The 24,580-nt window shown below is 41.5% G+C and overlaps 1 protein-coding gene across 1 annotated transcript in view; it reads right to left on the bottom strand.

Moving 5' to 3' along the window:
* LOC138765336 (phospholipid phosphatase-related protein type 5-like) overlaps positions 1 to 24,580 on the bottom strand; it is a 161,933-nt gene that overhangs the window by 29,747 nt on the left and 107,606 nt on the right. Inside the window, exons 3-4 of the mRNA XM_069942378.1 lie at positions 10,444 to 10,697; positions 4,173 to 4,349 (exon numbers count right to left, since the gene is read on the bottom strand). Coding sequence (XP_069798479.1) covers positions 4,173 to 4,349; positions 10,444 to 10,697 — 431 coding nt within the window. The remainder of the gene's footprint in view (positions 1 to 4,172; positions 4,350 to 10,443; positions 10,698 to 24,580) is intronic.

The raw sequence follows: 24,580 nt of genomic DNA, 5'->3' as shown, positions 1-24,580 counted from the left end.
GCTGAAACAATCTTATATAAAATAATCCCCTACTCTCATTGAATCTCTTTAGACAGACCAATTAAAGTGAATAATTTCACAAGAGCACATGACACAGTCTTAGTTTTAATATTTTAAGCGATATGGCTTCTGGAAAGCAGGAAGCTATGCACATGATAGTTAACAAATATTCATTTCCAGCTTTCATTTTGGGCAATGAGCCAACTAAATCCACAATAACTTTAGAAAAAGGCTCTCCAAAAACAGGAATAGGTTTTAAAGGAGCCACTGTGGGACCTTGATTAGATTGACAAATGTGATAGATCTGACAAAATATCCCAACAGCTCTTCTTAAACTTGGCTAATTAAATTTTAAAAATAGTTTTCTTCACTGCAATACACCTAAGGGTGTATTGTGGGCCAAGGTTAAAATTTCATCCCTGTAGGCCTCAGGAACCACAACCTGGTGAACAACCACCCATTCTTCATTGACATGGATATCAGGTGATCTCCACTTCCTCAATAATGTCCCAGTGGTGGCCCTTACTTTAACAAAACCTTACCCTCTGACACAAAAGGTTTGAATTCCTCCCTAATTTTAGCAGCAGGGCCAGACTTGCTTCCATGTGTTTCATCTCTTTGAATACAAGCATCTCGTGCTGCCTCCTTTTCTTTAACACAGGACAATTTGTTATTATATGATCAGGTTTCTTACAATAGTTGCACAGTGGACCCAAAGGTTTTTGCTTTTTTTGCCTCCTTGCTTATTTATCTCTCGTACTACTTCCCCATTTTTTTCTACTCTAAGTGGATATTCCACATGACCCTTTTGGAAAGGTCTATTTGGGTACAAATCTAACCTTGCGAGTTAAAACATACTCATCTGCTAATTTACCATTCTCTTGCTAAGTTGTCTTTCCCTTTTCATCTAAATATGCTTTTATGTCATTAGGAACACACCTTTCATTTTCCTCACCTAACATCAATTCCTTTATCAGATTTCTGATTTATTGTTAGAGTACATTCATGACATCACAGACAACCTTTCTTCTGCGAGCACGGCAGAATTACGACTAATTGTTAGAGCAAAAAATAATGGCACATAGCATGAACATGTAAACAATCTAAAGAACTGTAAATAGATAATGAATATAAACAAACTGACTGTGCAATACAGAGAGAGAGCAAAGAAAATCAATAAATTCCACAAGTAAGAGTCCTTAAATTAGTCCCTGATTGAGTTTGTTGTCAAGGAGTCTGATGGTGGTTGGGTAGCAGCTGTTGCTGAACCTGGTGGCGTGAGTCTTGTGGCACCTGTACTTCTTTCCTGATGGCAGCAGTGAGAACAGAGCATGTGCTGGTGGTGTGGGTCTTTGATGATTGCTGCTGCCCTCTGATAGCAACGTTCCCTGTAGATGCACTCAATAGGGGGGAGATGTTTGCCTGTAATATCCTGGACTGTGTCCACTACCTTTTGAAGGGCTTTATGCTTAGGGGTATTGGTGTTCCCATACCACCATGATGCAGCCAGTCAGCACACTTTTCACCATACATCTGTAGAAATTTTCCAAGGTTTCTAATGTCATACCAAACCTTCACAAACTCCTTAGGAAGTGGAGGTGCTGACATGCTTTGTTCATTGGTCAGTTGGGTCCAGGAATGATCCTCTGAGACAGTGCCTCCCAAGTACCTAAATGTGCTCACTTTCTCCACCTCTGATCTCCCAGTGATCACTGGATTGAACACCTCTGTCATTCCTTTCCTGAAGTTAACAATCAGCTCCTTATTTTTGGTGGCACCATTCGGCCAAGTTTTTGATCTCCATCCTGCACGCTGACTCAACCCCCATCCTTCATACAATACCACGACTGTGGCGTCATCGTCAAATTTGTATATGGCGTTATTGTCATACCGAGCTACATAGTTGTAGGTGTAAAATGAGTAGAGCAGGGGGCTACAAACACAGCCCTGTGGTGCTCTGGTACTGATGGAGATTGTGAAGGAGAAGTTCTTATATCTAGTACAGATACTGCACCTCTAAACACAATCAAAACTAAACATTAAAAATATGTGAAGAAAGCAAATGTGATTTACCCTAGTTTAAAAAATTATTATTTAGATAACATTGCAAAATGCTAAATTGAATTTTAATGGGTTATTTTCAACCTTATCTTGTATTTTTTCAGTCATCTTTAATATGCAATTATTCTATTCATATTCTCCAGCTTTTCCATTTTGCTCCATAAATTTCACCTCCACATTTACTGTTTTGAAAAATTAAGCAAGAGTACATGAAACAGCAATGCCATAATCATTTGATACAGTAATCACAGGACACAGTTATGGCACAAAAATTTAATTACTAATAAACCCAAGGTCCTTACTATTGATACAGAGATAAGAGATCAAATCCCACCAAAGAAGTTGTAGAATTTAAATTAATAAATTTAATAATTCTCCAATGAAATAAACCACCTTTGCCTTTCCCTATAAATTATAACCTTTCCTTTTTCCTGGCCTCTTCTCTATATCTAATTTCCACCTTCTGGTCCGTACTTCTCTCCCTGCCATTTCTTTTATTCAGGAGCCTGACTGGTTTTCCTTATACCTTGAAGAAGGTCTCAGGCCTGAAACACCCAGTAATATAAATTTGTATATGGTGTTATTGTCATACCAAGCTACACAGTTGTAGGTGTAAAATGAGTAGAGCAGGGGGCTACAAACACAGCCCTGTGGTGCTCTGGTACTGATGGAGATTGTGGAGGAGAAGTTCTTTTCAATCTTCACTGATTGTAGACTGGAGGTGAGGAAACCTATGATCCAATTACATAGTGGGGTGTTAACTCCCAGGCCTTGGAGTTTGCAATCAGTGTTGAGGGGTTGATCGTGTTAAATGCTGAACTGTCTGTTAAGTCATAATTTATTTATTTTGATATGCACCATCAATCAAAGCACACAGCTTTATTATAGGTAAAATTTCATGACTGATCCACCAACTTTCTTTAAATTCCTGAATTTTTGTCTATAAGCTTCTTGAACCAATTCCTAAGCCTTAAGCTCAGCCTGGTTTACAGTATAACCATTTAACAATTACAGCACGGAAGCAGGCTATTTTGGCCCTTTTAGTCCTCACCGAACTAAATACTCTCCTCTAGTCCCTCCTACCTGCACCCTGCCCATAACCCTCCAGCCCCGTCCCATCTATATACCTAACTAATGACAAAATTGACCCTGCTGCCCCTACTTCTCCCGAAAGCTCATTCCACACAGCCACCACTCACTGAGTAAAGGTCGCCCTCATGTTCCTTCTAAAGTTTTGCCCCTTAACTCTTAACCTATTTCAATCTCTCCTACTCTCAATGGAGAAAGCCTATATCTTTACCTCTTACGGACGTTGCGAGACTGGCTGAGTTCCTCCAGCATTTCTGTGTTTTTGCTACAATCACAATGTCTGCAGACTTTCTTGTTTCACTGCTTTAAAAGGTTGCTTCCACATTAGTGGCTCATGTCTATTAAAGGTTGCACATGCAATAGTGACATCTCAACAGTGGGATCCAGGCATGCATGGAATACCACTATACATTTCCAATTCCTCCATAGCAAAAATGATAAAATCCTTGATTTTCAATGACAGTAAAACACCTGGTATCCAGCACCTACAGGGATTGGTAGAAGCCAGATTAGTGAATTTTTCATTTGCTTGAGTTAACATGTTGTGTGATTGGCGAACTAATGGTGAGGCGTGCCAATTTTGAACTAACGTACTTTTTATCCTATTTATTTTCCACAATTGTTTTTTGCTAGATGCTTGAAGCAGTCAGTTGCCTGAATTATGGATAACAGGGGTTTTACTGTACTTGAAATTTTACAATGAAATAGAATCATGTGGCATACACAAACATCGAGTTATGCAATCAGATTTCTCAGCAAGCAGTATTCTTTAATTTTTTTTATGGTTATGAAACTCAGTCATTGGTCTACACTCTCGATGTTTGCAGAATTTACAGATTTGCCGTTTGTACTGTTGAATTGACTATGACATCTGCTTTATTAATTCACTGAAATCCAAAATGGAAAACACATCACAAAACAGATGAAGCTTTGAATAATATATGAAAACTTCCTCAAGGAGTAGTATTTTTTCTAATGTACTGGCCTGACACCATTATTTAATTGTTACAATGGTTACTTACCAAAAATACTCCTACAGCTGTTCCTATAATGAATCCTGCCACAACATCTGGCCAGTGGTTTCGATATTCTGCCACTCTGTTGATTCCCGTCAGAAACGCCAAACACAAAATACTCAAACAGAGGAGCGGTTTTGCAAGTCTTGTCCCAGTTGTCTTCACAGTACATGTGATATACATCTAGAAAGGTGCAACAAAAATCTAGTTACAATTTTAAACATTTATATTTCACAGTAATTAAGAATTTGGTTGATGAGTTGGCTGTTCTTCCTCGCCAAGGGATCAAGAAGACCAATTCAACTGTGTATGGCTCTGGGAGAAACTAGAGTTAAATTGTAATCAAGGAACTGCTGGATCTTTACAACTCTAACTTTTTAAACATTTTCTTTTTAGTTTGCAATGGAATGAGAAAATGCTGCACTTGGCAGATCGATGGAGTGAGAGAGATCATTGTACTTACTGGTCAGGACATTGAACAAAGTTTAGTTTCTGAAAGGTCATCAGAACCACCATTGACCTGAAACACTAGGTGACCAGAAAACTATTGTTGATGTGTGATAATTACATACGTTAATTTCTGTAGATTAATTGCTGTGAACCTGCTTAGAAGGGCTGTGTTTATCCAAAACAGGAATGCTAAAAGCAGATAATTTGGCCCAGACCTGCCAGCATCCATTGCAAGAGGAATAGAATATAAGAGCAGGGATATGTTGTTGAAGCTTTATAAGGCACTGGTGAGACCTCTCTAGGAGTATTGTCAGCAGTTTTGCGCTCCTCTTTTAAGAAAGAATGTGCTGACATTAGAAAGGATTCAAAGGAGGTTCAAGATTCAATTTATTGTCATGTTATAAAGTAATGGTTCCCAAGCTTTTTCAGGCTGCTGCCCCTTTGGCCTCCAGGCCACATCCCGAGCACCCCCCCCACTTATAATGGCACTGGGGTGGGGGGGCTTGCAGATGTGCTGAGTGAGGGGGGGTTAATGGCGGCACAGAGCAGGGTGGGGGGAGGTTAGTGGCGGTGCTGAGCGGGGTGGGGAGGGTTAGTGGCAGCACTGAGAGGGGAGGAATTAGTGGCGCTGAACGGGAGGGGTGTTGGCGGTGGCAGTGGGGCTGAGCAACGCTATATAACATGGCGGCCACCGAGACCAGCTCTTGTGAGAACGCCTTGTCACCGTTTATTTTGGTCACTACTGCCACCCCAAGTCTGGCCATCAAATTATTGCACTGGTTTCATCATTAAACTTTGCAGCAGACTAAACAATAACAAGATTGAATGTTCAGAACGCCCCCTTTTTCCTCACCGCCTCCTAACTGCCCTCTTTTCTCTCACCACCCCCTTGGATCTTTCCACCAGCCACGGTGGGGGGGGGGGGTGGCAGTGCCCACTTTGGGAATCACTATTACAAAGGCAGTGCAATAGTACACACAATTTGTTTTTGATAGATTCGCCATCAGCAGAAATTGCCTGAAGAGCCTCTCACAGTCAGAGAAAGAGTAGCAAAAGTGTGTTCCCTCAGAATCACCAAGTGTCCGTGGATTTGCCTCCATTGCTCTTTCCTAACCCTGCATCCACAGAGAGCCTCGACCAAACCATCCGTAGCCCGAGATTCAGATCCGAACCTCCAAAACAATCAGGAACTCTTCAGCACCCTTGGCACCCTCTCGCATCTCAGTTCTAGTCTTGAGCCAGTGTCCATTAGTTCGCAGCCCAGTGTGAATCCCTTGAACGCAGTTGGCCAGCAGCTCACAGCCTGCATGGGTTCTTTGCTTTGAGCTGTCAACAGCTCACCACCTGTGTGTTCTTCAGCTTCGGTGTCCCTCACAGGTCCTCCACCTTTGTCATCGTCCGGTGGGTCGTCTCCACTGCTTCTCCTTTTGAAACGGGGGATGGTCTCCTTGTTTTCTGGTACCTCGTGCTAGTTCTCTGCTTTCCTGGAGTCTGTAACCCTCATGACCACTACTGAACATAGGTGCTGTGCGGTAGCACTGTGACATTGCTTTCCGCTCTCTGTAGTTCTGCAGCAGCGGCAGCACTCCTTTACAGCTGCTCTGGTAGCACCGCTATTTTTATTGATGTGCGATAATTATATACTTAATGTCTGTAGATTAATTGTTGTGAACTTGCTTAGGGAAGATGTGCCTGTCCAAAACATCAATGCTTTGGATTGGCAACAGTAGGCCACGAGGATGATTCCGGGAATGAAAGGGTTATCATGTGAGGAGCATTTGAACATAGGAACAAAGGAAGTAGGAACAGGAGTAGGCCAAAAATGGCCTATCAAGCCTGCTCTGCCATTCAAAACGATCATGGCTGATCTAATTTATGACCTAACTCCACCTACCTGCCTTCTCCCCATATCTTCTAATTCCACTATCATTTGACAGCCAATATTCTTTAGAATTTAAGAGAATGAGGGGGATCTCATTGAAACATTTTGAATTTGAAAGGCGTGGACAGAGTAGATGTTGAAAAGTGGTGGAAGAGCCTGGGCCAAGAGCGCACAATTTCAGGATTGAAGGGCATCCTCGTAGAACAGACAGGTATAGGAATTTCTTTGTCCAGAGGGTGGTGAATCTCTGGAATTTGTTGCCTCAGGTGGTTGTGGAGGCCAGGTCATTGGATGCATTTAATGCAAAGATTGATAGGCTTTTAATTAGCCAGGGCATCAAAGGAATGGGGAGAAGGCTGGGCTGAGAGCTGAGTAGGAAAATGGATCAGCTCATGATTAAATGATGGGGCAGACCCAATGGGATTAATAGCCTCTTTCTGATCCTCTGACTTATGGTCATTTCCCAGGCCATTAACTCCATTTTTCTCTCATTCAGTACAGCTAGGTTGCAGATGGTTTACAGTACTTGTTTTTATTCCAGATTTACAGTAATATTTTGCTTTTGATAAATGTAGGTGCTAATTATACTGTGAAGGTTCATATGTCAATAGGTTTTACTGATTTATTGCATTAAATATACAATTTAATTAAACATTAATTTATTTAACCATTAATATTGTAAATTTCCTTCATTCTAATTGCCAACTCCATGCAGATGGTATAGTATCAGAATTTATCATTATGAACATGAGTTTCAGTGTTTGCTGCAGCGTCATAGAGCAAACACATATTATAACCATCTTACAACATTACTATAAATTAAAAATTAAAAATAATAGGGGACAGAAAGTGAGGCCGTGTCTTTGTTTCTTTGATTATTCAGGAATCCGATGGCAGTGGGGAAGAAACTGTCTTTGTGCCATTGAGTCCTCGTCTTTAGGCTCCTGTACTTTATTCCTGATGGTAGCAGAGTGAAGAGAGCATGGCTTTGGTGGTGGGGGGTCTTTGAGGATAGAGGCTGCTTTTTTAAGACACCGCCTCATGTAGCTGACCTTGATGGAGTGAAGTCTGGCTGAGTTAACGACATTCTGGAGTTTATTCTTGTCTTGAGAGTTGGCGGCTCCATACCTGGCAGTGATGCAACCAGCCAGAATGCTGATCTATAGAAATTTTCGCGATTATTCGGTGACATACCGAATCTCCTCAGACACCTCACAAAGTATAGTCGCTGGCGAGCCCTCTTTCTGATTGCATCAACATGGAGGGTCCAGGACAAATGTTCGGAGATGTTGACACCCAAGCATTTGAAGTTCTTGATCCTCTCCACTACTGAGCCTTCGATGAGGACTGGGTCATGTTCCCCTGACTTCCTTCTGAAGTCTACAATCATGAATACAAGTCTTGTTCAGTCCACCTTTCGTGTGAAGAAAGGGAGGATGCAATAGATGGGAATAAACACGAGGTAAAATATGAGGGTAGAGGGGCTATTTAATTGTACTCAACACAGATCAACAAGTGCAATATTAGTCAAAGATTACTTACACAATTTTTTGCATTAACAGTTACAATGAAAACAATATTATTTATGGTACTGTAACAAAAATATTCAAACTTTGCAGAAATTTGTCACTGGTTGCTTCCAATTCTGAGAACTTTCAGTTCTAATCTTGCCGAGAAAATAGAAGAAGGAGTTGACAATTCAATAAGATCGTGGTTGATCGTGAGTCTTAAATCTTCTTTCACTCTCAATCCCCATATCAGGATTAATTAATTATCTAATTATCAGGCATCACTGGAGAAAAGAGATCAGGACTTAACAGAATTTTAGATTCAATCAGAAAGCAAAAACTTCAGGTACAAACCTATGTTTAAATAAATGCAATTATAAAAGATATAATTAAAATTCCACAGATTTCCTTAATCCACTTGGGGGAAAAAAGATTAACTGGTGCAATGGTACATACCATCCAGAAGTAAAGCTGCTCAGAAATTCTATCTATGTATCGAAAGAAAAGAAAGTGAGCAGAATGTGGAAAAGATTGATGATAGACACAAGACTGAGAAAAAAAAACATTGGAAAGCAGCAGAGGATGATGACAAAATACTAAAGAGGAAGAAAATAGGTTATTGGAATGAGTGAGGTGAAAAGAAAATGCCTGGCGAATTAGGAGAATAGCTAGGGTAAGCATTGGTTGCTTGGAGAAAGAGGCTGAAGAATTAATAATGGGAAGCAAGGAATTAGACCTGATTTTGCACCTGCCTCCAGGCTAGCTTGTATTCTTCTATTTGGGGGGAGAGGTGGGGGAGGGGGAAGTAGACTCTGCATTGCTCCTGGTCCCCTGGAGCTGGGGTTGGAGGGGACGCAACAGCCTCTGTACTTCTGGTCTCCCAGAGCTGGGGCGGGGTGGGTGGTGGTGAAATAGCCTCTAAATTGCTCCCAGTTTCCTGGACCAGGAGCAGGGAATAACCTCTGCTCTGCTCTCTGTCTCCCGGAGCTGGGAGTCGCTGGGTGCTGTACCTCCCATCATTGGGCTTAATTGTAACCTGTTTTCCTCTCTGTCTTTGCACTTTCTCTGTCTTCGTCCAGCACATGCTGGCTTCATCCTCAGATGATGAGAGATTGCAGGCTTCTGTTTGCATTTTGACCCTTGCCTTTCCTTGCTTGCAGTATCAGTCGCCAGTTTTTCCCTTGGGGCTTTTGGGATTTTCTTTCATTTTCTCACTGTCTAGCATTTTCCCTCCACAGCTCCCTCCTTTATTGACTCTACCTCCTCAGGAGGGGCCTCCAGGCTAACCTTAACCCTAATGTTTGGGGTCTCCTCTCTGACCCTGTCTTGGGTGGGGAAGCAGGCCATTTCTACAGAACCTGCCCAAAGTGTGTAACCATCAATGTACATGTTGTACTGACAATAACCACACCAGCAGTGTGAGTATAAGACAGCTTTAATAAACTAATATGTACACTAAGAGGTCTTGTCTCTCTGCAAGACAAACCTGGAAGGTTAGACTGTAGCTCTGGACTGCTTTATATACAAGGTCACCAGGATGACCCCTGGTGACATAGTGGTGTAATTACATATCACCACACATGTTACATATCACACACTCCCTCAACCTCGAATGCGACAGAGACTCTGACAGAGACCAAGACAGGTGCAGAGAGATTCTCCAAGTTGCCTGTGCATAGGTGGTTACACATTTTGGACAGGTTCTGAAGAAATGGTCTGTTTCCCAAGTTGCCGCACTTGCTCTCTCCACAGTCCTTGGTCTGGCGGACTTCCTGCTTGCAGTTCTTACAGATGACTGCTCTGCATTGGCTCGCCAGATGTCCAGGTTTGTTGCGGTTCTTGCACACCCTGGGCTGTTCAGCATAAACCAGGTGCAACGGTTCCCTCCAATGGCAAACACTGAGGGGAGAGAAGTGGATAATAGCCTCTTTGCTGTCTTCTCTCAGCTTCACCTTCACTTGGCGTTCATGGGTTCAGATTCATTGACATTCATGCAGGACCCTGTGTCCTCAACATAATGACCCAGGAAGGAGAGCACATCCACAACTGGCACATCTGGGTTGAACATGTACACTGTTATCACTCGTTCCTTCCATATGGAAGTGCAAAGAATGGGTATGCCCTGAATAGAGAGAGTGGCACTACTTTCCCCTTCTCCTAGATGTCCTGAAGCATTTGTAAATTAACTAGCATTATACGTATTGATGGGACCCTTCATGATGACCCAAAGCACTTTGTAGCTAGGAAATATTTTTGAAGAGAATTGCACACACCAAGCTTCATCCACGATAATTATCATGAAACAACTCATTTTTTCTATTCATTGGCTTCATTCATTTTGTAGCCATCATTTATCAATTCATGACCATTTGAAAGTAATGCATTTACTTTAAGGAGTTGGCAGTACCAAAAAATGCAAGAAAAAAAGTGTACTTACAGCCAGATATACTGCTGCATACACACTTAAAGCTGCCTCTTTGGACGGAAATGTCTTCCTGGCTTTTGTTATGGCATCCGTGTTGCCTGTACAGACTTCTTCACTGTTGATGAATTGCACGGAATCATGAAGGCAGCCCAGTGCTGTGTAATTGGGTTTACACACTGTGAGAAAGTGTGGTGCTAGATTTCCCGTCACCACTTGGCCAGCATTTACAAAAATATCAGTAGCAAAAAGTCCAAATGCATAAACACCTATGATTAAAAACAAGCTGAAATTAGAAGGCTTTTGATCTAAATTTTCAAACAAAATAGATAATTATGATAAAGCTTATTAAATGCAACTTTCACTTGAGATTTAAATTAATTGCTATTTGAAAGTTATTCTGGACTAGGAAGTATTTATTTATTCCATAGCTTTGTTTCTGTGTCCCTCCCAGCTAATGTAAACTTGTTTTAGTGCAACATGCAAGTAGTATTTCTCAGAATAAAATGATCTTATGTAGTGACAGCATAATTAGATTATTAACTGGCTGAAGAGCTGCCCACATTCTCAACAGCTTTCTGCTGATTAATGGTGAAAGGCAATAGTTCCCCCTGAAGTTTCTACTCGAGGACACAACAGAAAATAGCCTCAAAGGAGATAGAATTCAATTGAGTGCAAGAAGGGCTTTTCCCCTGGGTCTGAATGGAACTGCATTTGTGCTTGTGGAAAGGCCAGAATGTCAATGTTGGAGCATTAGCTCCCCCATTTATTGCATTTGGTGCAGAAAGCAAGGACTCAACACTGCAGCAAGGCATTTTTCTTATATTAACCCAAAACTAAGCTCAAGCACATTTACGGAAGAGCTTTCTTCTGAAAGAGAACAAGCACAACGATGGTTTGTGGGGTTGCACGGTCAGATAGTGACTGGAGCAATGCTGTTACAGTGACAGCGTCAGGGGTTTGAATCCAGCACTGTTTGTAAGGAGCTTGTATGTCCTCTTATGTCTGCATGGGTTTCCTCTGGATACTCTAGTTTCCTCCCACCATTTAAAAACATACCAAGGATGTAGGTTAATTGGGTGGCATGGGGTCATGGGCCAACAGGGCCTATTACCATGCTGTATATCTAAATTTATTTAAAAAATTTGTTTAATGAAAATCTGATCAAAGGAGGATTTTATTAACTCTCTCTCTCCAGAAGCTGCCGAGTATTTTGTGTAGTTTCTGCTTCTATTTCAATTCCCACCTTCTACAGTTTGATGCCACCACCAACCACCACCCCTCTGCAATAGCTTCACCCGTTCATCTCCAGTAACACACTCACCTGTACCAGGCCAAGCCCAATGAAAGTTCAAAGTGCACTATCTCAATGAATTATACTATTCCTGGCAACACTGACTTCAAAGCTATCAGATATTGCTTGGTCCGTAATATTTCAAGCTCCTCCAGATCCCTTATTTGGTTTGTTATCGTTTCCTTTATCGATCTTTTCTGGTCAACCTTCATCTCTTTAATTATTCAATTTACCCTGCTCTTCAAAGACCTTCCCTTTTGTTTTTCCCTGCTTTGGCTGCATCTTAAAGCATTACCAGTGCCGATGATAGGTCACTGAATGCTGGGGTAATGTCCTTCAAACTTTATGTTAGGCTTCACTGGAACAGGGTAGGAGTTCTCAGCATTAATGCTCACAATGCCGTTGTACTTGACAGTTTCCAACAATTTCTGTTTTCTTTTCAGACTTTCAGCATCTGCATTATTTTATTTTTAAGCTTTCTCCCCTCACCATCGGGGTAAAATTTCGAATCGATGCAGGACGTTGAGCATTTGTGGAATGTTCATCTTCTATTCATACCTTAACCTGTAAAAAAATATTCAGAGCTACTCTCATTGTGATATGCTGCTGTGGATAAGGACCTGAAAATATGCTACATAAGCTTTTACTGTTCAAAACAATAGCTAAAACAAGTTGAACACCAATGTGGTGAAAGAAGAAAGACTGTAGACACTGTGAGTGTACTTAATACACAAAAGTGCTGGAGAAACTCAACAGGTCCCACAGCATCCACAGAAAGAAAAGATGTCTAATAAACATTTTGGGCCTGAGCCCTTCACCAAGTTATGGGCAAAACTCAAGGAGGCTCCTGAATAAAAAGGTGGGGGGGGGCGGAGGAAGGGAAAAAGGGGCAGGTGGAGGAGCACAGGTCAACAGCCAAGAGGCCAGAGGTGGACATGAATGGGAGGACAGGAGAAAAATGCTGAGAGTTTATTGGGGAGGGGGTAGCTCTGTGAATGCAGAGCTGGAGGAAAGGAGACAGAGGGATGTGGAAAGAGGGGGAGAGAGACTAGGTGGGTGGGGTTTGGGGGTGGAAAGACTTAACATGGTCTTCTCCATTTCCCCTGGTCCATTCTCAGGTTTTTTCTTCTGCCCTCCCATCCATGTCTACCTCTGGCCTCTCAGCCTATGTTCCTCCCCCTTCCCCTTCTTCCTGTCTGCTTTTTGCTCTTATCTTGAGGAAGCGCTCGGGGCTGAAACATTGGTTATTTACCTTTGGGACCTGCTGAGAACCTCCAGCAGTTTTCTGCATTGAAAACTAATGTTCTTGGACATCTATATGATTTAGCATGCATGAGAAGTGCAATTCAAAATTTATAAAGAAGATTCTTAAAGTTTATCTTATGAAAGATATATCCTCAGATATAAACTGTCTCCCATATGATTACAGTTTTCTTGGCTTTTTTTTTACATCTTTCTTTCTTTGGCTTGGCTTCGCGGACGAAGATTTATGGAGGGGGTAAAAAAGTCCACGTCAGCTGCAGGCTCGTTTGTGGCTGACCAGTCCGATGCGGGACAGGCAGACACGATTGCAGCGGTTGCAGGGGAAAATTGGTTGGTTGGGGTTGGGTGTTGGGTTTTTCCTCCTTTGCCTTTTGTCAGTGAGGTGGGCTCTGCGGTCTTCTTCAAAGGAGGCTGCTGCCCGCCAAACTGTGAGGCGCCAAGATGCACGGTTTGAGGCGTTATCAGCCCACTGGCGGTGGTCAATGTGGCAGGCACCAAGAGATTTCTTTAGGCAGTCCTTGTACCTTTTCTTTGGTGCACCTCTGTCACGGTGGCCAGTGGAGAGCTCGCCATATAATACGATCTTGGGAAGGCGATGGTCCTCCATTCTGGAGACGTGACCCATCCAGCGCAGCTGGATCTTCAGCAGCGTGGACTCGATGCTGTCGACCTCTGCCATCTCGAGTACCTCGACGTTAGGGGTGTGAGCGCTCCAATGGATGTTGAGGATGGAGCGGAGACAACGCTGGTGGAAGCGTTCTAGGAGCCGTAGGTGGTGCCGGTAGAGGACCCATGATTCGGAACCGAACAGGAGTGTGAGTGTTGCCTTAAAACTGCAATCTCAATTGTTCTTCAAGCAGGAGCTATTTTTCCAAAATAATCCTTCAATACGAGAGCTGCATTAACTAATTAACTATGAAGCACATTATTACCACACATAGAATATATATATATATATATATATATATATATTTCACACACACACACACACACACACACACACACACACACACACACACACACACACAAACACGCACGCACGCACGCACAGCAACACTCAGAAATCACACACAGCATGGTGTCACTCACAGACACACACAGCGACACTCAGAGCGACATCACACACAGACATCTCACACAGTGTGATGCCACTCACCGTGACACTCATACAGAATTACATCTCACACACACAGACACAGTAGTTAGCTGCCCATGTCCATTGCCTTCCTCTATAGCTCTCACTCTCACAGCCTTCCTTGATCCTAAACCTGTTCACTTAGTTCCCTATTCCTACTCTCCCACTCTTTCACTTACTTCCATCTTCCCACATGTGTTTAGCCTTTACATTCCCTCCACCCTTGCTCTTTTCCAGCCATGCACTGGCCTCCAACCCCTGATCCCAGCCACACACATTAAACTCTTTCCCCAGCCACACTCTCCTTGTAATCCTCCGTTCCTAGCAACATACCTTTTACATAGCGATCCTGATTCTCATCGTGCCTGCACTCCAGCCATCAGCTCCTGATCAATCTTCCTTCCCACAATAGAAATAGAAAATCCTCAAAATGCTCAGCAAGTCAGGCAGTATTCATGGAAAGAGAAACAGAGTTCATATTTCAGATCCAACATCCCTTGTCAATGGAGTTCTGATGAAGAACCTTTAACCTGATATATTAACTGTTTCTCTTTCCACAGATGCTGCCTGTTTGGCTGAGTGTTTCCAGCATTTTCACACTACACATTGCAGCAATTATAAGAAGTTGGTCAGTTAGCATCCAAGGGTCAATCTGAAACATTGATGCTACCTCACCTGCTAAGTCCCTCCAGCATCTCAATGTTTGCTCAAGATTCCAGCATCTACAGTTTTTATGTTTTACATGTGAACAAATTGGAATGTAAGTCAAGAGCCACACTTGGGGACAAGGGGAATAACCACTGGCTCATGTTCCTTGCAGTGAAGAATATTGCCTTTGGTTTTGATGTATCAGAGAATAGCTTGACTAGTAATTGGTTTAATTATTTGTTGAAACACAGACATGAATTTGTGCCTCTTGACCAGTTTTCATGGGCAGATTGTAAACTAATTAGTAAGTCATTTTGAGATAAGGTGTCGAACAATGGAAGTCAGAATGAAAGTTCTTCACTGTGAGGTACATGAGCCAGTGGTTATTCCCCTTGCCCCAAAGTGTGGCTCTTGCCTTACAACTGTTGGTTTCCCCCAAAAAGTGCATTCTTTTGTGCACGATGCTTAACCTGCTGTGTAATTAATGATCGATGACAGATGTGTGAGAAAGATATGCTTTGCAATTGTAAAGAGAGACAAAGGGATGGAGGGAAAAACTCACATAGTCCTCTATAGAGAAACACAGAAACTACAGATGGCAGAATCTTGAGTGAAGAGAAACTGAATGGACTCAACATGTCAGACAGGATCCATGGAGAGAAATGGTCAGTTTCAGGTTGAGTCCATGAGTGGGACAGGTCGAACCTTCAGTCTGGATGCTCAAAGACTGTTGCATGCAGTCAGTAGCAGTGTTCTAACTTCTCCACGACCATCTTGAAAATAAAAAAATTCTTAAGATGATCTCTTCTGCCCAGTCCTTTCCTCCTGAGGCCTTCACTGGATGGGAACTCTTGTCCCCTTTCCTCCAGCTCGCATTGACAGAGCAACTCCCCTCCCACAATCAGTACTTTCCTGTCTTCCCATCCATGTCCAGTTATGGCCTGCTTTTTGCTTATAACTTGAAGACTGACTCAGGCCCAAAGCGACGGTTATATATCTTTACCTCCAGTGGATGGTGAGCTCCTTCAGCATTTTTGTGTTTTTACTACAATCACAGCGTCTTCAGATTTTCATGTTTGACTCGATTCCACTAGAAAAGTTTAGTTAAAATACTCTTCCACTTAGTTACCATGAGTGATTATTATTGTTGCTGTTGTGTTAATAGAGGTTTAAAAATCTGATTTAGTTCATGATAATCATTCTAAAAAACACACAGCATTTTGAAATATGGAATAAAGGGCAAGGTTTGTAGAATTTTTCTGTATACTTAGCTAAAATTTAACTTTAACAACTAATCTCTCACTCAATACAACCTGGTTAGCATGAACAAGTTGGGCCAAATGGCTGGTTTCCATGCTTTAAAACTCTAATCTCAAGAGAAATCTCATTTTAATAAATATTCAAAATATTTGCTCTGTCAAATATTCAAATATTTTAATAAATATTTCCTCACCACAATTTAATCCAAAGAAACAACCAATGGAAATTAGTTGATTTTATTGGTTCAAGTTTATTGTCACATGTAACGAGATGCACTGATATAGGTTTTTCTATAAGCAGACCAGTAAACATCTCCTACATAGTACAGTAAGTTTCTGATTATCTGGATATCGATCTACCGAAATTCTTGACTATCCAAAATTATTTTTGGCTGAGACACTATATCACAATTTGAAAAGAGTTATTTTTTTTCAACCATTGTGATCAAGTTGGGGTCTGATGTGCATTTAGCGCCATTTTTGATCAACGGAGCTCTCGTGTACTGGTCAAAGATATAGCTGCAATGGCAAAAAGGTCTGCAGATAGCACTGTTGATGTCAGTGAGCAGAAAAGGAGGAAGCCTTTATGTCTGTCTATAGAACAGAATGTCAAGCAGCTGTTGAAACTGGACGATGGTGTAAGTGTGAAATGCCTAGCAGAGTATAAACTGTTGAAGTTCTATACTGAAAGTGAAGAACAGAAGTTAATGAAAGATGGAAAACCACTGCATAAAGGTAAAAATGAAGAACTGGAGCATGTATTGATGGAGTAGGTCTGACAGCATCACAATGAATGGTTTGCTGATCATGAGACAAACAAAGTTCTATCATGATGAACTGAAAATTGAAGGGAACAGTGAATATTCAGTAGACTGGTTGAGCAGATTTAAGAAAAGACATGGCATTGAAATGTTAAAGATGAGTAGCGAAAGGAATTTGCTGATCACGAAGCAGCAGAGGGATTCATTGACGAGTTTGCCAAGATCATCGCTGATGAAAGCCTGACGCCAGAACAGGTTTTGGCCCCAGAATAACACTGGCAACAGCTGATGAGACAACCCCTACAGGAATTAAGTATGCCTAGGACAGAATAACTGTGCTGGGATATGTTAATGCAGCAGGCATGCATACATGAAAGCAAAAACAAGCGTCCTCGTTGTTTAAAGGAGTGAATTTCTTACAGTTTATTATTATGCCACATGAAAGACATGGGTCACCAGGGATATCTTTTCTGATTGGTTTAACAAACACTTTGTGCCAGTGGGTCATGCTCACTGCTGGACTGGATGATGACTGCAAGATTATTTTGTTCCTTGACAACTGTTATGCTCATCCTTCAGCTGAAAATCTCAACAAACATTTGTTCATGTCATGAACCTTCCCTGAAATGTGACTTCCTTAATTCAGCCATGTGACCTAGGTATCCTTAGATCACTGGAGATCTTGAACAACATGCCATCAGCAGTGAACCGAAGCTTAGGTGTGACAGGTTTCCAAAAGATGGCATTTCTGCTGCTGCCAACACCTGGAGCAAAGTCACTAAAGTCACAGTTGTACACGCTTGGCACAATCTCTGACCTGCAACTATGTTCATTGATGATGAAGAAGACAACCGTGATTTTTGAAGGATTCCATATGCAAAAAAATGTGCCTTCAGAGTCTGTCAGTAAGTTGGAAGAAAAGGATATTGAAGTTTTTTTAACATTGATAATGATGCTCCATTTGTTCATTCACTGATGGTGAAATACCTGAACTTGTTCTGCATTCAGGTGAGCGTGGAGAAGAGAACTTGGTTAACGCTGTAGTGAAAGTGTCTATAGATGACATGTGTGACGGAGTTATTGATGCTCTATAGCAGCGTGCATTCATTACAGAACAAGAGATCATGTCAGTGTATAGAATCAAAGACCGACTGCTAAGACAAAAACTATTGTTAAGGAAGCAGATAACACAGGAAGAAGCATTAGAAAAAAACCATCACGCAGAAATTCTAGTGTTTGTTGCTGCATTTTGTAAGGAGATATCACTTTTTTTTGGTAAGAATTAAACATTATTGCGTGCTTGAGAAACCTTCTGTTGTTATTTGTTTAATTGCGGATACAAATGTTCAGCCTGACGCTACTGGTTTGCTTAAATAAATCTCTCCATTATCCGAAAAATCCAGGTAACTGGGATAGGTGAGGTCCCAAGCATTTCGGATAATCAGAAATGTACTGTACAAAAATTAAGCACGTACAAAAGTACAGAGTTACGGGGAGAGATCACTTGGGATAAAGGTCACATCATTTCAATATTCTGGGGTTTATTCAGGGCTCTGACAATGGCGGGAAAGAAACTGTCCTTGAATCTAGTGCTATGCTAACAGTGTCCAATGGATGAAATGCAAAAACTATATGCCAGAACAGTTTTTTTTACACAAAAATACAATGTTATGGATCTTGTGTTTATGATGGTACACATTTTAAAGCAATCATGTTTTCAACTTTCTTCAATATTGTTTTTGGCATCATTAGCTAAATTTCATTTGCTTGATGAAAAATAGCTTGAAAAAAGTCAATCTGATCCACTCAGGTTGTGAGACCTTGCTTAATTCTGAATTTTCACTTACTTGTTGAATGTCATCTCTCATTTTAATATTAAAGTCATCAGGTTTGTTTTGTAAATTATTTTGGTAGCCAATGGGAGGCTCTTTTGGATTTACTATTTCAGAACCTAATCTATCGGAAGCAAAGGATTTCGGACCTGAGTCGATCGTTAAGGTATGATCAAAAAGCAGGTAGGTGCCTGAGTAAAAAGGTGGGGGGGGGGGAGGAGGAGGAATGGGAAGAAGTGTTAGAGGAGGAGCACAGGTCAAAAGGCAAGAGGTCATAGGTGGATGTGGGTGGGAGGGAAAAAAAGGAAACTAAAGCTGGTAGCTCTCAGAATGGAGAGGGAAGGAGGTGTGGCCCAATAGAAACTGGAGAAATTGATGTTAATGCCATCTAGTTGGCGATCGTCCAGACAGAATATTGAGTGTCGCTTCTCCAATTTGCAGTCATCATGGGCCTGGTCCTGTGCTGGACTGTCCTGCGTTTTGTTATGTTCTAACAAGTCGGTTTTAAATACTTCTCTCTAATACACATGGACAAAGTTTCAGCATTGTAGTGTAGTCACTGGTCGAATCCATGGAAGGCAAAATCTGCACAAATCAGGAGGCCCTGCAGAAATTGTCACTGCTCACTTACCACACACCTCTCCAAATGACACGTTAATTTATTCATGAGGCTGCCATAAAACATCATCTAGTTTGATATGGAACAGAAAGGTGCTCTGGACAGGTTTAGCTCAGCCTAGTTGGAGTACTGGGGAAATACTGCCTTGCTTATGCGTGTACCTGGACAGCTGGATAACAATGCACTTTTAATAATTTTATGTGCAATTATTAAATGGATCTCCATGAATCCCAGCCCCCTACCCCATTTCTTCTGAAACCTACCTACACTCTGGGAACTTAGCCAATTAGCATACCACCAGCAAAACAAAATCTGCTGGAGGAATTCAATAGGTCAAGCACCATCAGTGAGAGAAAAATAAACCATTTAGCAAAATGAGCAGATGGAATGCAGTTGCAATACATACAAATTAACTGTGATGGTACAAGGCAAAATTAGTTTATGGAAGTAAATGACCTATTCCTAATTTATACATTCAAATTCATCTGCAATAAATGATAGATTCAAAAAGCTAGAGAGTGCCAAAATAACAACCATGTGGAAAGAGGACCAGCTCGGTTTCCTGGTATTTGCATGGCCTGGATTCCATGTGAGGATAACATTTGGGCTAAGTATGATTCTCCACTTAGGGATCAATGGTAAATGCTTTATTCGACAAAGTGGAGGAGGGTTATACCCTAAAGTGAGCAAATACGAGATGAGAAGGACGGAAGTTAAAAAAATTATGAGGGGTATAGATAAAGTATATGCAAGCAAGCTTTTTCCACTGAGGTTGAGTGAGACAAGAACTAGAAAACATGGCTTTAGGATGAAAGGTGAAACGTTTAAAATAGTGATTCCCAAAGTGGCCGCTGCTGCCCCCCCCTCTCCACACCCCACCTCCCCGTGGGTGGTGAAAAGATCCAAGGGGTTGGTGAGGAAAAAGAGGGCAGTCCGAACCTTCAATCTTGTTATTATTCGGTTTGCTGCAAAGTTTAATGAAGAACTCAATGTAGTAATTTTCTGGCCAGACTCAAGGTGGCAATAGTAAGCAACATCAATGGCAACAAGGCTTTCTCATGAGAGCTGGTCTCCATGGCCACCATTTTGCATTGTTGTCACTACCACCCTCTCAGCTCCACCACTAACCCCCTCACTCCACTCAGTGCCCTCACTTAATGCCTCCCCACCCCACTCAGCACTGCCACTACCTGCCCCAACCCCACTCAGTGCCACCACTAACCCCCCTCCAACCCTACTCAACACCGCCACTAACACCCCCACTCCACTCAGCATCGGCACTACCAGCCCCCCCCCCCAGTGCCTTTGTATTGGGGATGGGGTGTTCAGGATGTGACCTAGAGGCCAAGGGGGTGGCACCCCAAAAAAGTTTGGGAACCATTGGTTGAGAGAGAACATTAGGGGAACTTCTTCATGCAGAGACTGGAACAAACGGCAAGATGAAATAGTGAATACGGGCTCAATTTCAACATTTAAGAAAAGATTGGACAGGTATCTGGATGGGAGGGGTGTAGGTCCTGGTCAATGAAACTAGGAAGAATAATAGTTTGGCACACCATAAATGGACGAAAGGGCCTGTTTCTGTGCTGTAACTCGATAAAATTGTACATCTTATTGCACCATGAATAAAATTAACCAGTGTGTGTTTCTTGTTGGCATAGATATCCATCAGCAAAATTACATCTCTTTCTGGTGACATTGAATGATATGGTTGATAATGACAGACAAGATTGAAAATGCAAATATCTCACAGGTTGAGTAAAAGAAGGATAGCTCAGAAAGTAATTGGAGCTATAAGAGAACTAGGGGGAAATATTGACAACTACATTTTACTTCAATTTCCATTTTTTTAATCCACTTCAACCCAAATCACTGACAAATGCATATCCAATTTGAAGGCATCTGGTATTTTAAAGTTTGATGTGTTCACAGCTATTCTATAATTATGCTACACCCTCCAGCCATGAAATACGTTGAGAATTTCCTAGATTTCACACCTTTTAACATTAAAACCAAATTCTGCATCCATGAATATGGATTTGAATAGAAATAGGTACGAGTCTTAGAGCAATTTCATTGTCAATGCTGCTACCCCAAAATTCAGTTCCCATCTAAGATGTACCAATTCAGGAAAATATTGACAATAGGCCAGAAGCCAGTGGTCAGTCAATTCTTCAATGCATGACGGTCACAAGCGAGGTCAGTAGAGGTCACAAGAGAGAATCAGCCTTTGTGAGAGTAATTGAACTATCACAGAATTAATTAGATAAATAGAATTAAACAGATATTGAAATAAACTGACAAAATATCTCTTGAGATACCAATACATTTCTAAAATATAGCTTTTCCAAAACTTCTGGAAAGGACATTATCAATTTTACCTTAGATGGTGACACAATGGAATTTCTGGCCCCCCTGAGACAGCCGAACAGGATTCCAGGTTAGCTCTATTAGTTTCATTTTGTTAGAATGAAATCAAAAGGCTCCCTAGTATAATAGAACCATACAGCATGACAACACAGAAACAGATCCTTCAGCCCATCTAGTCTGTGCCAAACTATTACTGCATCTAGAGCCATTGACCTGCACCCAGACCATAGCCCTTCATACCACTCCCATGCATGTACCCATCCAAATTTTTCTGAAATGTCAAAATTGAGCCCATGTTCATCACTTCATCTGGCAGCTCATTCCACATTCCCACCACTCCCTGATGTTACCCTTAAACAGTTCACCTTTCACCCTTAACCCATGTCATCTTGTTCTTGTCTTACTTAACCTCAACATAAAAGACTACATGCATTTACTCTATTTATACCCCTCATTAAAAAAAATACATTAAGAGATACAGCATGGTAACAGGCCCTTCCAGCTACAAACCTGCACTGACCAAATACACCCAATTAATCTACCAACACTGTACATCTTCACAATATGGGAGGGAACAGGAACACAGAGGAAATCCAGGTTTACAGGGAGACAGTGTCAGATTCAAACTTGGGTTACGAGTACTGTAATAGCGTTGTACTGACTGCTATGGTAACTGCGTCACATTTTATATATTTCCATGAAATCTCCCCTTATTATCCATTGCTCCAGGGAATAAAGTCCTAAACTGTTTAACCATTTCCTGCAACTCAGTTCCTCAAGTCCTGGCAACATCCTTGTAAATTATCTCTGCAGCTTTCAATCTGATTGATGTCTTTCCTAGTATGTGGACACCAATACCACTGAGTGTAAAGTCTTCCAAAAGGTAATGGACACAGCCCAGGACCTCACAGGCAAAACCTTCCCCACTATCAAGAACATCCACAGGGAACACTGTCGTCAGAGAGCAGCAGCATTCATCAAGGATCCACACCACCCAGCACATGCTCTGTTCTCACTGCTGCCATTAGGGAAGAGATATAGGTGCCACAGACTCATACCACCAGGTTCAGGAACAGCTGCTACCCCTCCATCAACAGACTCCTCAACAACAAACTCAATCAGGGACCCATTGAAAGACTCTTACTTGTCCACTTTATTGATTTTCTTTTTGTTGTCTCTATATTGCATAGTTTGTTTACATTTGATATCTGTTTACAGTTCCTTAATTATTTACATGTATACACTGTGTAGTTTTTTTTTGCACTACCAATAAGTGGTAATTCCGCCTCACCTGCAGAAAAAGAATCTCAGGGTTCTATGTGATGTCGTGTATAATCTGACAATAAATTTGAAATCTGAAATCTGAGATGATAGACCAAAACTGCATGCAATACTCCAAATGTGGCCTCATCAATGTTTTATACAACTTTACCATAGCATCCCAACTCCAATATTCAATATTTTGATTTCTGTAAGCCGATGTGCCAAAAACTCTCTTCACAACCTATCCACCTGTGATGCTAGATTGAACCTAATGGGACATGCAATGACACGGGTTAAGTGGCTGTGGATCCTGATGGTGAAGGGGGTTAAAAAAAATGTGCAGGGCAGGAAAACCTTTCAGGCCCGAACAACTACTCCGTAAACTGTTGTTCCCAGCAGATTTCAGCCAGAGGAGAAGTGAACGCACACGATCTTTCCCTGTGGTGAAAATGTCAGATCAGATTCCCTGTGGTTATCAGAGTATGGGCTATAAAATGGGTATCCCGAGCCAACGGCAGGTATTTTTTCCCCAATGCAAAGTTAAGTCCGTAATGATGGGGCATGAAAATGCCTCCAACCATTTTTGCCATAAGCTTTCACAATCTGGAGTTCAATTATGTTCAGGTATCTCTGCACTTTGTGAGTGTTTACTTGCTTTGATTTTGTTTGTTCTTGGACTGTGTTTGGCCATCTCTTTGTGGAGAGAACAGAATTGGGGAGATGTCCACTTTATCATATAGTCTTATTAGGCTGAAGCTGAATCCTACAACCATTACATCATGGTCTCCTGTGGAGTGAACTATCATTTTGACATTCCTTGATATCATGTGCACACTACTTAGTCTGAATGCAAGCTTCTGCACTTTTGATGGGCTCAGGATTTGAATGTGGATACTCCTGAATACTCCTGAATGAAGGTGATACTCTTGAATGATACTCCTGAATGAAGGTGATTGTAAATGTCACAAGTCAGGTAATAGACATTCTTGGGGATGTTTCCCTGAATAAAAAAGACCAACTAGCTACATTTCGATATCCTTTCATGAGGAACTAAAACAGATTTGATAAATAAGGGTACATTTTGTCACACTTAAGATATTACACTGGGATTATCTATATTCATATTTAAGCACAGTGTATTAAAATTTAATAGGAATATCTATATATTACCAACTAGTTTGCATCAAGCAGGACAATTCTATGCCACTGAAAGCTATTTCAATTTGGTTTAGATTCTAATTATGGAGATCCATCAGTTCCCATTCAGTAACCAAGGAGAGGGCCTGTAAACATCCATTGTAGAATATTCAATATCAATTGAAAAGAAATGAAGAGTGACATTTTTAATCATTAATGAGCTTCGTAGTGGCCAAGTTCACCCCACAATTACTGAAAACATAACTTTGCCTTCATTGTTTTTCTTCTGAATTTGCACTCTGCAATTATTTTAGTCCAATATGAGGCAAAGTGAACAAAGTCAGAAAGAGATTCATTTCATTAATCTTCTTTCTTTGGCTTTGCTTCGCGGACGAAGATTTATGGAGGGGGTAAAAAGTCCACGTCAGCTGCAGGCTCGTTTGTGGCTGACAAGTCAGACACGGTTGCAGCGGCTGCAGGGGAAAATTGGTGGGTTGGGGTTGGGTGTTGGGTTTTTCCTCCTTTGTCTTTTGTCAGTGAGGTGGGCTCTGCGGTCTTCTTCAAAGGAGGT

Source organism: Narcine bancroftii, chromosome 5 (assembly GCF_036971445.1).
Source record: "Narcine bancroftii isolate sNarBan1 chromosome 5, sNarBan1.hap1, whole genome shotgun sequence".
Taxonomy (NCBI): Eukaryota; Metazoa; Chordata; class Chondrichthyes; order Torpediniformes; family Narcinidae; genus Narcine; species Narcine bancroftii.
This window is presented reverse-complemented; position numbering and strand designations above follow the sequence as displayed.